Source organism: Vipera ursinii, assembly GCF_947247035.1.
Source record: "Vipera ursinii genome assembly, chromosome: 1".
Taxonomy (NCBI): domain Eukaryota; kingdom Metazoa; phylum Chordata; class Lepidosauria; order Squamata; family Viperidae; genus Vipera; species Vipera ursinii.
The window spans coordinates 8,139,781-8,155,155 of NC_139512.1; the positions used below are offsets into that span (position 1 = coordinate 8,139,781).

General features: G+C 44.2%; 1 protein-coding gene across 1 annotated transcript in view; it reads right to left on the reverse strand.

Annotated features, from left to right (window-relative positions):
• Positions 1-70: 70 nt before the first annotated feature.
• Positions 71-15,375, reverse strand: part of TJP3 (tight junction protein 3) — a 50,045-nt gene continuing 34,740 nt past the window's right edge. The window contains exons 8-17 of the mRNA XM_083363531.1: positions 13,136-13,226; positions 9,905-9,960; positions 8,451-8,526; positions 8,211-8,367; positions 6,586-6,694; positions 4,873-5,092; positions 3,234-3,433; positions 2,331-2,426; positions 1,932-2,002; positions 71-1,052 (exon numbers count right to left, since the gene is read on the reverse strand). Coding sequence (XP_083219657.1) covers positions 705-1,052; positions 1,932-2,002; positions 2,331-2,426; positions 3,234-3,433; positions 4,873-5,092; positions 6,586-6,694; positions 8,211-8,367; positions 8,451-8,526; positions 9,905-9,960; positions 13,136-13,226 — 1,424 coding nt within the window. The 3' untranslated portion in view covers positions 71-704. The remainder of the gene's footprint in view (positions 1,053-1,931; positions 2,003-2,330; positions 2,427-3,233; positions 3,434-4,872; positions 5,093-6,585; positions 6,695-8,210; positions 8,368-8,450; positions 8,527-9,904; positions 9,961-13,135; positions 13,227-15,375) is intronic.

Below are 15,375 nucleotides of genomic sequence, written 5' to 3' on the forward strand. Positions count from 1 at the left end.
TGTCTTAAAGCAATACACAAGTTTAACATATGAAATGGCTACTTCTTCATCTCTTGTCAAGCAAGAACATTCGATGTTAGCAGCTTTGACATCTGTACTAAACTGGATCTTGTAGAACAGGGACCCTCATATCCCCCAGGCCTTGGACTGGCAATGGTCCAAGGCCCACTAGGAACCAGGCTACAGAAGCGATCAAAGCCCCATCTGCACACGCACGGGTTCCAGACAATGTGTGAAACCACCACGCCACTGTCTGTAGAAAACCTGCCCTCCACGGTACCAGTCCCTGGCACCCAAAAGTTGGGAATTGCTGTTGTACCAGACTGATTGGAATAGACTTTGTTTCGAAAATGACTCTTAGCTAAAATAGGAAGTGTCAGACAAGCTAATCAAAGAAGTCCAATAAATTCAAACGATTCATGTCTCATATAAAAACAAAAAACAAAAATGAAAAGCAAAGTCTAAATGGAAGATAATAAATCACCTGGATTTCGTTTTGTAAAAAAACAACAAAAACAACTACCTTTGGGCTAAAAAGCTAACCTATTGCAGAGCCAACAGATCTGGACTGCAATCCGGATTTTAAAGTTATATTACTGCAGCGTTCCACCTTCTGGAACCTCGTTAAGATTCTTATGATTCCAGAGATCACGAGGATGGGGAAAAATTGATGGGGAACGTTGCCTTGCTACCTACAAGCTAGGTTAAAATCTCACTCCACTGGGATTGTGCTCACCCACCTGTTCTTCAGTTGTCCAGACAGGACGGGCCTGTTGAATTTGGATAATCTCCTTCAGGGTCTGGTACCAGTTGTTGGACCCCCCGGCCAGGCTGATGGTGGCTGTGAAGAGGTGGCTGCAATACTTCTGCATCTTGGCAGCCTGCACGTAGAGGCGCCGCGAACTTTTCTTGGAATCTGGCGCCAGCCACTGCCGCATGGCCTTGATTCCTTGCCGGCTGTCCGGCTCACAAAAGATCACAATGGGGAAATACTGCACATAATTGAGACGTTCCACAGCAGCTGGCGTAATATCTAGCAATGCATGCTTATCCTGTTAAAAGGAGAAGTGAAGTGTTAATGCCACTTTACAACGCCTTGGTAAGGCCACACTTGGAATACCGTATCCAGTTTTGGTCACCACACTATAAAAAAGATGCTGAGACTCTAGAAAGCGTGCGGAGAAGAGCAACAAAGATGATCAGGGGGACTGGAGGCTAAAACATATGAAGAATGTTTGCAGGGATTGGGTATGTCTTGTCTAGGGAAAAGAAGGACTTGGGGGTGACATGATAGCAGTCTTCCAAGGGCTGTCACAGACAAGGGGAAGGGTCAACCTTTCTCCAAAGCACCTGAAGGCAAGACAAGAAGCCACAGATGGAAACTAACCAAAGAGAGAGGCAACCTAGAACTAAGGAGAAATTTCCTGACAGTGAAAACCATTAGCCAGTGGAACAACTTGCCTCAAGAAATTCTAGGTGCTCCAACACTGGAGGCTTTTAAGAAGAGATTGGACGGCCATTTATCTGAAATGGTATAAAGTTTCCTTTCTTGAGCAAGGGGTCGAACACCTCCAAGGTCCCTTCCAACTCGGTTATTCTGGGGTGTCAAACTCAATTTCATTGAGGGCCACATCAGCATTGCGGTTGCCCTCAGGGGGCCGGTGGGCGTGGCCTACTGGATGGGTGTGGCCAGCTCTACATCATTCGCATCAAGGGTGCCTATGGGGGCCTGGGCAGGAGTGGGACAGATCTGAGGGTCTCTGGCAGGAGGGTCTCTGGGCCAGGGCCAAGGCAGTGGGGACCGTTCCCTCACTGTTTCCAGGATGGCTTCGCGGGCCACATGAAACCACTTCGTGGGCCGGATCCGGCCCCCGGGCCTTGTGTTTGACCTGTCTGTGTTAGAATGTCTGTATACCACTTCCTTTTCTCACCTGCTTTGCAACTTGCCACACGGTGTCCAGTTTGATCACTTTGGACGATCCTCCTTCTCTGATAACACTCTCTGGAAAAAACGAGAGAGGGAAAAAGAGAGCCGATCTGAGAACACAGATAGTCCTTAACGTACGACTGATCATTTAGCAACCGATCAAAGTTACGACAGTGCTCAAACAGTGACTTAAAACCAGTCCTTGCACTTACAGCCATTAGGGCTGAGGAATTTGGGGAGATGGAAGTCTGAAAACGGGAGAAGACTTAAAAGCCATCTTAAAGTGGCCGAGGTTGAAAAAACACTGAACTCCGGGGGATTTCAAGGCACCGCTTAGAGCAGTTGGAGAGTCCAAATGGGGCTGAGACCCACCAGGTAGGCAATGCTACCCAAGGCCGCTCACCCGCAATCTGAAATTGATCTGGCATCTCCGTGCTCAGTTTCTGCATGGCGATATCAGCAATTGGGCCCAGGATCACCACAGGACGCTTGAAATTTGCTGCATGAGAAAAGACACATTGTAAATCAAGTTTCTAGTCCACAAGAGATTAGGAGAAAGAGATCAGAGGAAGTATTTCCTTCTTTCTTTTTTAGGGTTCGGCGCCCTTCAAAAAAAAATGATTCAGCAGCGCTTAAAGCAATGGAATATTTTCAGAGTTATGGGCAAAACTGAAAAAGGTAGTCAGGTAGCTTAGTGACCATTTGAAATTACAACGGCACTGGAAACAAGTGCCTTATGACCATTTTTCACACTTATGACTTTTACAGCATCCCCAGGGTTACATGATCAAAATGTGGGCGCTATGGCAACCAGGATATTTTCATGAGCAGTGGTGGTGCAGTGGTTAGAATGCAGTACTCAGCCTACTTCTGCCACCTGCTGGCTGCCTGCAGTTTGGCAGTTCGATTCTCACAGGCTCAAGGTTGACTCAGCCTTCCATCCTTCTCAGCTGGGTAAAATGAGGACCCAGATTGTTGGGGGCAGTAGGCTGACTCTCTAAACCACTTAGAGAGGGCTGTGAAGCGGTATATAGGTCTAAGTGTCTTGTGGGAGTCATGTGATCATCTTCCAAGCTGGCTTCCAACAAGCAAAGTCAATGGGAGAAGCTGGATCTACTTAACGAACATGTGACTCACTTAACAAATGCAGTGATCCCCCTATGTGGGGCGAGAAAACCTCACAAAACAGGATGTGACTCACTTAACAACTGCCGTGCATTAGCAATGGAAATTTTCTGGTCTCAATTCTGGTTGTTAAGTCAAGGGCTAGCTGCAACGTTCTCCTTTCGCTGGTACAAGCACCTACCTTCCTTGAGTATGACCTTCTCGTATGGCGGGTAGTGGCCCTGCTTGGTCAGGGTGGAAAGATCTTCCCGGCTTTTCCGCAGCATCCGTTTGGCTCCCCGCAAACCTCGAAGCTTCCAGAACTCTGCTCGAGCCCCTAAAACACTGGAGGTCTTTGACGCCGCTTTGAGAACCGGTTCCAGACTGGCAAACTGTTCTGCCCTGGGGTCAAAAAAATAGATAGATAGATAGATAGATAGATAGATAGATAGATAGATAGATAGACAGACAGATAGACAGACAGACAGACAGACAGACAGAGATATGGATGCAACAGATTAGATAGATAGATAGATAGATAGATAGATAGATAGATAGATAGATAGATAGATAGATAGATAGAGATAGATAGATAGATTGATAGACAATATGGATGCAATAGATGATAGAGAGAGACAGACAGAAAATATGGATGCAATAGGTGAGATAGATAGATAGATAGATAGATAGATAGATAGATAGATAGATAGATGATAGATAGATATAGACAGAAATATGGATGCGATAGATGATAGATAGATAGATAGATAGATAGATAGATAGATAGATAGATAGATAGATAGATAGATAGATAGATAGATAGATAGATTGATAGACAATATGGATGCAATAGATGATAGAGAGAGACAGACAGAAAATATGGATGCAATAGGTGAGATAGATAGATAGATAGATAGATAGATAGATAGATAGATAGATAGATGATAGATAGATATAGACAGAAATATGGATGTGATAGATGATAGATAGATAGATAGATAGATAGATAGATAGATAGATAGATAGATAGATAGATAGATAGATAGATAGATAGATAGATTGATAGACAATATGGATGCAATAGATGATAGAGAGAGACAGACAGAAAATATGGATGCAATAGGTGAGATAGATAGATAGATAGATAGATAGATAGATAGATAGATAGATAGATAGATAGATGATAGATAGATATAGACAGAAATATGGATGCGATAGATGATAGATAGATAGATAGATAGATAGATAGATAGATAGATAGATAGATAGATAGATAGATAGATAGATATGGATGCAATAGATGATAGATAGATAGACAGAGATATGGATGCAATAGATGATAGATAGATAGATAGATAGATAGATAGATAGATAGATAGATAGATAGATAGATAGATAGATAGATATAGATAATATTGTCATTTTGGGGCACACTGGCACACATTAAAAATGAAAATATGTTGCCTGCTCTCAAAATCTACACATACATAACACACATATAAATATGCTATATACAACGTATGTATAGACCTACACCCTTACATATAAGTGACATATAAATATCAATCACTGTCCATCTTGAATACATAATGGAAGGAGGAAGCTTTAGAGTTCACAAGGTCAATACTGTGTGGAACAAAGCTGGGACTGAATCTGGATGTTCTGCTTCGGAGCCCCCTCCCAGAAGGCAACAAGGAAAACAGGTTGGAAGGGACATTGGCGGCCATCTAGTCCAACCCCCTGCTCGAGCATGAGACCCTACGCCATTTCCGACAAATGACTGTCCAGTCTCTTTTTAAAAATCTTAAAAATCCTTCCCCGCACAAAGCATACGCTTCTACCTGCTCCGGTTTGGGATGATGCCCTTGTCCAGCTCTTGAAGTTCCTTTCCCATCCGCAGAGCGAGCCAGCTTCCCAACCGGCCCCGGTACATGGTGTCTACCACATGGAAGACTTCTCCCCGTGTGAAGCTCAGGGCGGAAGGGGTATCCTTCTCAAAATCAAAGTGGGTGCGGATATAGAACGAATCGCCCAGGTTGGATTTGACCATCTTCTTGTAAACTAGGGAGAAGAAACCAATGGGAAGCCATCACTCCCCACTCAGCCCAGCCTACCTTACAGGGATATGGTTACACAGATTTGAAAAAAAAGAGAAGAATTCTCCACATGCTGTATGGCAGAGGTCCCCAACCTTTTGGGCACCAGGGACCGGTTACGTGGAGAGAGGTTTTTCCACGGAGCGGAGGGTGCATGGTTTTGTGTGCTGCCTGCATCTCGTGGATGGGGCTTTGCTTGCCCAGTACCGGTCCACAGACCAGGGGTTGGGAACCCCTGCTGTATGAAGATGCTGGCATTTGGGAATACTAATATGGTACAGGTGGCAATTTTTTTTAAAAAAGGCATGTATCCATCTTTTCATCCATCCCTCTTTTTATCCTTGGTGGAGCAGTGGGCTAATGCCTCCTTAAGTAACACCAGCTGCCTGCAATTAGTGCAGGTTCGAGTCCCACCAGGCTCAAGGTTGACTCAGCCTTCCATCCTTCCCAGGTAGGTAAAATGAGGACCCAGATTGTTGGGGGCAATGAAGCTGACTTTGTAATAATGCCGCTTGGGGTGTGTGTGTGAAAGCCCTAATAAGCAGGCATATACATAGAATGAAGGCTACTGCTAAGCTTGTAAGCCGCCCTGAGTCTTCAGAGAAGGGCGGGATATAAATGGAATTAAAATAAATAAATAAAAAAAAATCCATTCATCCATCTCTCTGGTTTTTCAGGGCCTTCACATGCTTGTCTGGCCAGGGCATATTCGTGGGGCTGTTTCTCTTTGATAGAAGGTTTAAAAAGAATAATAGACAGAATAACAGAGTTGGAAGGGACCTTGGAGGTCTTCTAGTCCAACCCCTTGCTCAGGCAGGAGACCCTATATCCGTGGTGGCGAACCTATGGCATGCATGCCACAGTTGGCACGCAGAGCCCTCTCTGTAGGCACGCGCTCTGTCGCCCCAGTCCTAAAAAAGGTTCAATCAATCAATCAATCAATCAATTTCAACTTCTCGCAGGGAAAAAAAAATCTCCCAAAGTTGGAATTGATTGATTGAACTTTTTAGTCCCACCCAGTCTGCCGTTACCACTGCAGCTACACCCACCCAATGGGGCACCCCCACCCGACACCCGACGATACATAAGTGGGTTTTGGGTTGCACTTTCGGCACTCGGTCAATAAAAGGTTTGCCATCACTGCCCTATACCGTTTCAGACAAATGGCTGTCCAGCCTCTCCTTAAATATCTCCAGTGATGGAGCCACCCACAACTTCTGGAGGCAGGTCATTCCACTGGTTAATTGTTCTCACTGTCAGGAAATTTCTCCTTAGTTCCACATCTTTTTTACCTCATGGCGACCAAAACTGGATGCAGTATTCCAGGTTTAAGGGTGTTAGCTTGCCTATAACCACCTCCCCTAACAGGAAGCACACACATACGATAGGAGGAGGGAAAGGAGGGACGTAAAATCTACAACGGAGGAGTAAATCAGCCAAGAGCCATATGTCACTTACTGTCCTGTTTGTTCTGAACGTGGAATGTCACTTCTTCCCCTGGAAGCAACTCCATCAAGTACTGCACAGCATCCTCACGAGTCAAGTTCTGGAAGGGCTTCTCATTCACCTGCCAAGAGAATGGGAAAAGGGGGGTTGGCCAGCACTGCCCACCTCGTTTGCCCATGCCCGTCTTTAGTGATCTTGTTATTTGGGATACATTGCCTTGCTTCAGGAAATCAAGGTGGTAATGCAGAGTTGAGGTCCACATTCTTAAAGTGGGTGGCCAAGGTTGAGAAACTCGGGTCTCATCTGTAACTACATTTTATTGATTGATTGATTTGTATCCTACTTTGGTTATTTTTATTAGAGCAGCGCTGTGGCTCAGCGGTGAAGACACTGGGCTTGTCGGCTGGAAAAGCCAGCAGCCCAGTGTTCTGTTCCAGCCTACGACCAGCCCTGTTTGTGTGTCAGGGACAACCCCTTTTTCCTTTTAAAATCAATAGGCTGGTAAAAACCTAACCCAAATTTATTTACAGCTTCAAATAATAAAGTCTTTCAAACAAAAAAGCAGCAGAATATTTTCTTCAACAAAAAATACATGATTCAAAACATCCAACAAGAGTCAAACAGATTAGCAAGAACAGACCAGGATTCTCTTTGAATGTCTCCAAACAGTTGTCTGCAGCAACCAGCACCACCCACACCTTCCCCTTTTATGATCTGTCCCAAGGCGTGGCTTCTCAATGCCTTCTCCTCCTTTCACTGAGTTGCCTCATAGATTTTCTCTGTTCTGCTCTGCTGGATTGCCTTCTGCTTCTAGCGTCTCTGAACAGATTCAGCTGTGACTCCTCTGAGTCCAACACCTCCTCCTCACACAGCTGAGCCTCATGAGGAACACGACTGGAGGGGCCAGGCTGAGAGTCCTGCAGTGCATCAGAGCCTCCCTCTGACACCGAAGGCTCTCCAAATCCCTCCTCCTCCTCCTCAGATTCCTCAGACTCAGCTGCTGGGAGCACAGGCTGACACTACCCAGGTTCGAGACCTAAGCGCCACAAGACAGGGTGATCTCCCGCCACCCTAGCAGTTTGAAAGCACTGCCACCTAGCGTTGGCAACACTACTGGAATAAAATCTTCAGGGACGCCTTTACCGTTTGTTATTAAATAACTTGAGGTGGGCAAACATATCCAACACATCTTCCTATTTTTCCCACAACAACCCTGTGAGATGGATTGGGCTGAGACAGAGGGGCTGCCCAAGGTCACCCAGCTGACTTTCAAGCCTAAGGCGGGTCTCCTAGTGATTGGCTTAAAGTCGCCCAGCTGGCTTTTATGGCTAAGGTGGGACTAGAACTCACTGTCTCCTGGCGATTGGCCCAAAGTCTCCCAGCTGTCTTTTATGGCTAAGGCGGGACTTGAACTCAAACTCTCCTGATGATTGGCCCAAAGTCACCAAGCTGGCTTTTAGGGTTAAGGCAGCCCTAAAACTCAGAGCCTGGTGCATTAACCATAAGACCAGACTGGCTCCTTACACTTTCCTCCCACTACTTCTAATCTTTTCCTTTGGAGCCAGTAACCATCCTGCACATAACCAAGATTCCAGATCCACCAAGATCAGAGTTGGTTCATTAGGAGGTAAACATACCTGAAGGATCTGGTCGCCTCCTTGGATGCCTTGAATTTCAGCCGGGCTGCCCTCCTGCACGCCAGCCACAAATATCCCAACGTCATTCCCACCTGCAAGACGGAGGCCGATGCTCTTGGCTTTGACAAAACGCACCACCTTGGAATCGGGACTGTACCTGCAAAAGCCGAAAAGGGTTCAGATCCAGGCTCTCTCTCCAGATGCCGCCATCCAAAATACAGTCTGCATTGCGGAACTTACCCTGAAATCCCATCATTTTGCATGATGGAATTATTTCCTCGGAAATTGTACTCATTGATGGGGGATTCCTCAGGATCTAGAGGGGAGTAAAAAGAACCCACAGAATTATTTACTTATCATATGGCACATTCACCTCACAATTTGATAAAAACACAAGTGTCAATGCTGCAAACATTGACATGTTTTTGAACTGACAATATAAGTGACAGCCTGTTACTTTAACTGCTTCGCTTTGAATCCCTGTTGGGGGGGGAATGTCAACCAGATGTTTTGAGAAGATAAGAAAAGCCACCGGTACAGAATGGGAAGTGAAACTCCATATGTACAACTAATTAGATAATGTGATTTATGACGTGTAGATAAGGGCAGGAATTGTGTATGTTAGATGGGTTTGGGGAAAGGAGATTTCAGATTCTGGCATCCCTCCATGAGTGCCGATGTTTCATTTCATTATTAAGACTTTTTAGATAAACAATGCCTGCATTTTGTTTGAATTGTCTCATTTATCGGAACCATGACAACAAGAGATAAAAATATGACATATGAAATCTAAAATACAGGCAGTCCTCGACTTACAACGGTTCACTTAGTGACCATTCAAAGTTACCACGGCACTGAGAAGAGAGACTTATGGCCATTTTTCACACTTATGACCGTTGCAGCATCCCCACAGTCACACGATCAAAATTCAGACGCTTGGCAACTGACTCATACTTATGATGGTTCCAGCGTCCCGGGGTCATGTGATCCCCTTATGTGATCTTCTGACAAGCAAAGTCAATGGAGAAGCCAGATCCACTTAACAACTGTGTTACTAACTTAAGGACTGCAGTGAGTCACTTGATAACTGTGGCGAAAAAGGTTGTAAAATGAGGCAAAAGTCACTTTTTTCAGTGCCACTGAACGGTCACTCAATGAACTGTTGTAAGTCGAGGACTGCCTGTACAGTTTAATACAGCAGAATAGGACAGCAGAAGAGAAAGAACAGGAGACAATCACAAGATACAAAGACCCGCAAGTAGAAGTAGAACAACCGTGGCAAAAGAAAGCAAAGATAATGCAGATAGCAATAGGTGCCTTGAGTGCAATTCCAAAATATCTGGATGCATCAGCTGAACACCATCGGCATCGACAAAATCCCCATCGGTCAATTGCAAAAGGCAGCTTTACTTGCAACAGCTTACATTCTGCGACGATACTTCCAACACTATCAAACAGCAACATCTGCCTATCCCTGATTCTTGGGACGGACTCGAAAAGTGGACAGAAACGGCAAATCCAATCTAAACATCTGGCTGACTGTGCAACCAACCACAATGGTGACAACAATAGCGACGAGGAGGAGGAGGATAATGTTTGTGTATGCAATTGACCCCAGAAGTGATTTTTCGCCCTCAAGAGACCTTGCTCGTTATCATCACCCTTACAAGAGGAGCTAAGTTCAAGACACTTACTAGGAACTTGCGGTGGAGTCGACTCTTCCATTGCCGTCTCTTGTCTGCTGTAACCCCTGTTGGATCCAGCCAGGTGGGTGGGATGGGAGAAGAAGACAAAACGCAGAATGATAATTTGAGGGAAACAACAATATCTCAAAGCTCTCCAGGGTATCTTTTGCAATCATTATTTAAATCAAGTGTCTCCAAACTTAGCAACTTTTAAGACTTGTGGACTTCCACTCCCAGAATTCCCCTGCCAGCCATGCTGGCTGGGCAATTCTGGGAGTTGAAGTCCACAAGTCTTAAAGTTGCCAAGGTTGGATTTAAAAGTTCAGTTATGACTTTGACTTATTTGTTTCCTGTTTTACAGCCTCGGTGTCATGTATCAACACCAAGAAAGTTAGAATTAGAGCAGAATTAAATCCCAAATCAGCCCAAACAATCTAAGATAGAAAACTCACCACATAAGAGTGAACCAAATAAAAGAATAATACATTTGAGAAATCTAGGGCCACTCACAATGAGAGCCAGAAACTTGAAGAGACAATAAGCAAAAAAAAAAAAAAGGGAGGGGAAGGTAAGTATTATAAAATTATGATAATTAAACAGTGATCTTACTATATCTTACTGGGTGAAAAAGCCATACAGACAGATTAAAAGAACTGTTTGCGCATTAAATTATTTTACAAAATATAGCAGCATGCCGAATCAGAGCTATATAAATTGAGTGAGTGAGTGAGTGAGTGAATGAATGGATACATTCAGGAAGTTATCTCAGCAGAAACAGGGCGACTATTTCCCCCTTTTAAGCTGAGCTATTAAAGTCCCTGATTTGTGGTAACTTAAACGTATTCTTCTTCTTGTACATAAGGCTTGTCCAAGATATAACGGATTTAAGGGCTATAGAGGTAGTCCTCAATTTACAACCTTAACTGAGCCTGGAATTACAGTTGTAACTCATTGCAGATGTAAGTCAAGGAATCATGTGACTGGATCCAATTTCTCAATATTTTTTTGTGACGGTCATTAAGCAAGTGCCACAGTCGTTAAAGAAATACATTCTACCCAGTGGGTGTTTTTGGGGAAACTGGAAACTGGAAGTAAACGCTGGAAATGGGCCCAAAACATCAAAAATTGTGATTTTTGCAAACAGTTGTAAAGGAGAGCTAGTTGCCAAGCGCCCAAAATGTGATTACATCACTGTAGCATCTGTGTGTGTGTGGGGGGTGTCATCATAATTGAAATAGCCCCATAAGTAGCTGTTGGGTGGTCCATTGTAACTTCAAATATTCATTATATGATCAGTCATAAATTGATTGTAAAACATGCTTAGGTCTTGCCCTTAACTTTTCCATCACCCTGGTTATCAGTTTGCTCCTAATACTGTGGTTGGAGAACATAAGCAACGTAGTGGCCTAGCGGTGAAGACACTCGTTTCCCGCTCGGAAGGTTGAGAGTTCAATCCTAGGTAGCAGCAGATGTTTCTCTATCAGGGCACACACACGCAAAAAAATCTGCTGTGAACTCAGGAAGGGCATCTGCCAGTAAATGCTCAGCTCCATCCAGTACCAATCGGGCTTCAGGCCCGGATACAGCACGGAGACGGCATTGGTCGCGCTGGTGAATGATCTCTGGAGGGCTAGGGACAGGGGTTGCTCCTCTGTCCTGGTCCTATTAGATCTCTCAGCGGCTTTTGATACCATCGACCATGGTATCCTGCTGCGGCGTCTCAGGGGGTTGGGAGTGGGAGGCACCGTTTTACGGTGGTTCTCCTCCTACCTCCGGGGCCGCTCGCAGTCGGTGTTGACAGGAGGGCAGAGATCCGCCCCGAGGTCTCTCATTTGTGGAGTTCCTCAGGGGTCGGTTCTCTCACCTCTCCTGTTCAACATCTACATGAAGCCGCTGGGCGAGATCATTCGTGGTTTTGGGGTGGGGTATCACCAGTATGCTGATGATACCCAACTTTTTCTTTCCACCCCGAACCAACCCAGTGATGCCCTCTCCGTGATGTCCCGGTGCCTGGAGGCGGTTCAGGTCTGGATGGGGAGAAACAGGCTTCGTCTCAATCCCGCCAAGACCGAGTGGCTGTGCGTATCGGCGTCCCGGGTTAACCATGTTATTCCACCTCTAATGATGGGGGGTGAGGTGTTACCCCCCGTTGATAGGGCTCGCAACTTGGGCGTCCTCCTGGATTCACGGCTCAATTTTGAAGATCACATAGGAGCCGTGACCAGGGGGGCTTTTGCACAGGTTCGCCTGGTGCGCCAGTTGCGTCCCTATCTGGACCGGGACGCCCTACGCACAGTCACTCATGCGCTTGTGACCTCCCGTTTGGACTACTGTAACGCTCTCTACATGGGGCTGCCCTTGAAGACCACTCGGAGGCTTCAACTGGTGCAGAATGCGGCCGCGCGAGTTGTGATGGGGGTCTCCCGATACTCCCATGTAACACCTCTACTCCGCGAGCTGCATTGGCTTCCGGTTGCCCTCCGGGTGAAATTCAAGGTGCTGGTTATCACCTATAAAGCCCTACATGGCCTGGGTCCGGGATATTTGAGGGAACACTTGCTGCCGGCATCAAACGCCCTTCGCCCAGTGCGCTCCCACAGGGAGGGTCTGCTCAGGGTTCCGCCGGTGAGAGATTGCCGGCGGGTGACACCCAGGGATAGGGCCTTCTCAGTGGGGGCGCCTGCCCTCTGGAACCAGCTGCCAGTGGAGCTGAGGACTGCCCCCGACCTCCGATCATTCCGCCGGGGCCTGAAGACCTGGCTTTTTCAGCTCTCGGGCCCAGACTGAGGAAGAATTTTTAATTTGGGGTTTTTTAACTGACTACAGGGTTAATTTAATACTTTTTAATTTGTTCTTAATTTTTGTATTTTGGATTTTTAATTCCCTGTAAACCGCCCTGAGTCCTCAGGGAATAGGGCGGTATATAAATATAACTAAATAAATAAATAAATAAATAAATACTCCAACTCTACCCAAAATTAAGGGTTAACCTTTTTTTAGATCAACCAGGTTACTGCCACCTAGTTGGAGAGGCTAGTTTTAAAATCCGACAGTGGAAAAATGCTGTGTTTAGGACCGCCTTACCTGGGCTGTTAGAATTCAAATGACCACTAGATGGCAGCAAAGAGACCCTAAAAATCTTTAATTCTGTGATCTTTCAATCTGGATTATCTGGATTATTTTTGCAAGCCATTTATGCTGAGAACAGCAGCCAACTAAGGCTTAAGGAGAGATTCCTACCAGAGAGGATCTCTTGTCGGAGATTGAGGAGAGTGTGGTGTACTTCCCACAGGAGGGGGAGGCGAGATGTCTGAACCAAGATCAGATATATCTAAAAAACAGAAAAGTAACTAGAATTATACAAGACAGACACTTTGGTCTGAGTACAATTCTCCTACTTAGAAGCAGATGAATCTGATAAATTTGTACAAAGCCCAAAGTCATTGTATGATTTGTCTGGTTGCGTTCACAAACCATGATTTATGACAATATTATTGAAAAGTTTTAACATACAGTTTATCTTTAACAATCCCCCCTCCCCCTCCCCTCTCCCTCCCTCCCCCCCTCCCCCCCCGACTTCCCAGAGCTAAATACAAGGTATAATAGAAAAAAAAACAATCATAAACAACCATATACTAACAACCATAAACTCTAAAATCCATCACTCTCTAGCTTATATAGGATAATACAAACCTTAATGATATTAAATATGTATAGAAAAAAAAGAAAGAAAGAAAGAAAAAGAAAGAGAAGGAAGACTTATTCAAATGCTACATGAAACTTCTTAACCCTATATTTGTTCTGGATATACTCAATCCATTTTCTCCATTCCATAATATAACGTTCTTGCGAGTGATCTTTCAAATAAGCCGAGATCTTTGCCATCTCTGCCAGGTCGGAAACCTTTAAAGTCCATTCTTCTATGGTTGGCAGTTCCTCTTTCTTCCAATACTGACCTATTAAAAGTCTTGCTGCCGTAATTAAATTCAACATCAACTTAGTGTCCACAGCCGTAGCATCTGTGATTATTCCCAACAAAAAGAGTTGCGGGCAAAACTTTATCCTTTGCTTGAAGATCTTCTGCATATTCCACCAAATTTTTATCCAGAAGGCCTTAACCTTTTTACAAGTCCACCATACATGAAAATATGTTGCATCTTCATCACCACACCTCCAACATTTTGGTTGATAATTCGGATACATACTTGCAAGCTTTTTAGGATCTAAATGCCATCTATAAAACATTTTATAAAAGTTCTCTCTTAGATTTTGAGCTTGTGTAAATTTTACGTTCCTCACCCAAATCTTTTCCCACGTGTCCATTGTAATAACTTCTTGAATATTTTGGGCCCATTTTATCATACAATCCTTAACAAGTTCTGTTTCTGAGTCAATCTCTATCAATGCAAGATATATCCGTTTAATATGTGCTGGACCCTGATTTCTGATTTGCTTTATCAGATTTTCATCAATCATTGTAAAACCATTTTTCTGATCTTCTTTCCACCTGGCCCGTAGCTGAGTATATTGAAACCAATTCTGAACAATCTTCTCATCTCGCAAGAGACTATATGATTTCAAACACCAGACATTTCTTTCCAAACTTAGAATCTCCTTGTATGTAGTCACATCATGTTTAAAACCAGCATGTATATTTTCTATTGCGTGTTTTGGAATTGCCCACAATGGTATCTTACAGTCTAACTTATGTCTGTACTTCTTCCAAACTCTCAGCAATGCCTGTCTTAAAATATGCACTCTAAACACATTATCTACCTTCTTATCATACAACAAATATGCATGCCAGCCAAATAACAAGTCGTGGCCCTCAAGATTTAATAATCTCTCTTGTGTCAAATTAATCCAATCACTTATTCCTGCTAACGCAGCAGCTTCATAATATAATTTAAGATTGGGCATTTTAAGACCACCTCTTTCACGAGTATCCTGCTTAATCTTGAGTTTAACTCGTGGCCTTTTCCCTGCCCAAACAAATTTATTGATACCTCTCTGCCATTCCTCCAAATTAGAATCTTTCTTAAGAACCGGTATCATTTGAAATAAAAATAAGAATTTAGGCAGGACATTCATTTTTACTGCTGCGATTCGCCCCAACAAAGACAGTTGCAATTTTTCCCAACTCTCCATTTCTTTTTGGATTTTTCCCCATAATTTTTCATAATTATTTTTATATAATTTTGTATTAGAGGGCGACAAAAGCACCCCCAAATATTTGACCCTTTTGACAATCTCAAATCCAGTTAACCCTTCTAAAAGGGCCTTTTGCGATGCTGTCATGTTTTTGGCCAAGATTTTAGTTTTTTGTACATTAACTTTAAATCCAGAAACCTTCCCATATTGCATTATTATCTCCATCAGGTCCACAACAGAGCTCTCCGGCTGGGTCACTGTAACAACCAGATCGTCTGCGAACGCTCTCAATCTATAATCCTGATCTCTAATCTGTATACCCCTAATTC